This window comes from Dipodomys ordii, unplaced genomic scaffold (genome assembly GCF_000151885.1).
Source record: "Dipodomys ordii isolate 6190 unplaced genomic scaffold, Dord_2.0 Scaffold1098, whole genome shotgun sequence".
In the NCBI taxonomy this organism is placed as follows: Eukaryota; Metazoa; Chordata; class Mammalia; order Rodentia; family Heteromyidae; genus Dipodomys; species Dipodomys ordii.
The window spans coordinates 4,158-6,440 of NW_012268314.1; the positions used below are offsets into that span (position 1 = coordinate 4,158).

Sequence of the window (2,283 nt, forward strand, 5' to 3'; positions counted from 1 at the left end):
TGGACTTCACCCTCAGCCCCAAGTTCTCTGGGTTGCCCGCCCTGATCGATCGCATGAAGGCCGCTGGCATGCGGGTCATCCTCATTCTGGTCAGAGCCCGTGGGAATCTGTGGCCTCTGGGAGGATGAAGGGGAATGGGTGGGGAAGGCCCACACTGTGTTTCCTTCCATGGTACACAAGGAAAGGTTGAAGTTGGATGGAAAAGGCATTTAGCAGCATCTCAGTCACTTTAAAGTTCAAGTATAATGTAAGGAAGATGTGTTTGGAAGAGCTGTGTTGTGTCCCTGGCCATTCTCTGCATGTGTCTTTCTGTCTGATTTGTGCCTTGGTTTCAGGACCCAGCCATTTCTGGCAATGAGACAGAGCCCTATCCTGCCTTCACTCGTGGTGTGGAGGATGATGTCTTCATCAAGTTTCCCAATGATGGAGGAATTGTCTGGGGCAAGGTATGATCTAAGGAGTGATCCACTAACACCTCTCCTGGGGTGGGGACAATGTTAATATATCTTTTCCTTGAGTATATTGTCCTTTTTCATTGAGATCTTATCTTAGATCTGTAGTTTTAATACTTCAATCACTATGTGTTGATCTAAAGGCTCTGTGGAATCCACTTTGCTTTAGATCAACTGTACATACTAAACAAATTATATGGTCCCTAGACCCATGTTTTGTGACTTCTTAGGGAATACTTTGTATAGGAAAGTGTTTGGTGCATTCCTGTTGAAATTTTTTTTCTGTACTTAGGTCTGGCCAGATTTCCCTAATATTGTGGTTAACAGTTCTCTGGACTGGGACAGCCAAGTGGAGGTAAGATGTTTTTGTGAATAATGACTGAAGTCACAGTTACCAAGAAGGGAAGCCCATTCCCAGAATTCTGTACAATTTTGGCAAGTCAGTCTGTGTGGTAATGACTACATACAACAATGCTCTGCTTACCACTGAGACATAAGTATTCCTGTCTTTGGCTGAAGCTCTGGGGACTTCCATTACTCCTCCCTGATGTCAGCAATGCAACAGTGAATTCAAATCCAAGGCTGCCAGATATCAAAGGCCATGAGAGCTTCAAGAAATCTTACCTTTTCTCAAATTATCCTAGTTCTTGTGGTTGTTGTGGTGGCCTTGAATAACCCTTGAGGAATATTACCTAATGTTTGCCTTAGTGATTGAGGTTTATTTTTTCTTTTTATTGTATTTATTTATTTATTTGGTAGGTCCTGGGGCCTGAACTCTGGGCTTGGGTGCTGTCCCTCAGCAATTCAGATCAAGGCTAGCGCCCTACCACTTGATCCACAGTGCCACTTCTGGCTTTATTCTGCTTATTTCCTGCTGAGGAATCAAACCCAGGGCCTCATGTGTGCGAGGCAAGCACTCTAAACTGAGCCTACTTCCCAGCCCATTCTTTACTTCTTAAACTTTTGGAGAAATAGGTCCATGTGCACAATGATAAATTATGGTCCCAACTTTTATCTTAGGTTTCTAAATTTACTTTGGCCACTTAGTATTGAGGCTTCTATTAAAATTTTGCTTGTATAGACAGAGGTAGCTCAGGACTTTGGATCTCATTTTTCACCCATTATGATAGCTTGCTTGAATGAATATATGGTCCAGAATAACTTTGGTCTTATCATTTGGCTCAGGTTTGGACCCAGTGAACTAATGCATTAGGACTTATTCAACACATGTTTGCTTTGCTATCAAATGCTCTATGAGTACCTGTGAGCTAGGGTCTCAGGGTTGTGATAGGACTTCTTCTAGAGAGCAAGTACCTTGTCTTATTCTTAACTCTTCAACAATTACAATTCATAGACAGGATATTTGTCACAGCATAGGTTGCTTTGGTCACCTGGACAGTGAAGGTAGGAATTTAAACAAAACCTTATTTCAGGACACCTGTCAAATCTGAAGGGATGAAGCTGGTCTCTGTGTGCTCAGCACAGGAATATAAGTTGGTTTAGTTTGTGAAAGGCTACATTCTCTCAAGCCTGGTGTTCTCTCTAACATCCTATCTACCCTTGCCAACCGTGTTTTTTAGCTCATTGATTCTAATAACACAGAGATCCACCCAGGAAAAAGAATTTCCTGAATACACCAAGGACCATCACCTTCTACATAAAGAAACATGGAGTGACAGAAAGGCTTTTTTATGTTTGTGTTGTATGATAGTGTGAATGCATACCTGAACCTTTGTTTCTTATTATTACATTATTATTAATATGACCAAGTATAACTATTGTTCATTCTCATTAACTTATTAGTTACCAGGCTCTAAAGTTAGCCGAGAAT

General features: G+C 41.5%; 1 protein-coding gene across 1 annotated transcript in view; it reads left to right on the top strand.

Moving 5' to 3' along the window:
* The window catches only part of LOC106001946 (maltase-glucoamylase, intestinal-like), a gene marked incomplete at both ends in the record, with an annotated part of 8,165 nt that overhangs the window by 3,157 nt on the left and 2,725 nt on the right, over positions 1–2,283 (top strand). The window contains 3 exons of the mRNA XM_013036883.1: positions 11–89; positions 336–446; positions 745–807. Coding sequence (XP_012892337.1) covers positions 11–89; positions 336–446; positions 745–807 — 253 coding nt within the window. The remainder of the gene's footprint in view (positions 1–10; positions 90–335; positions 447–744; positions 808–2,283) is intronic.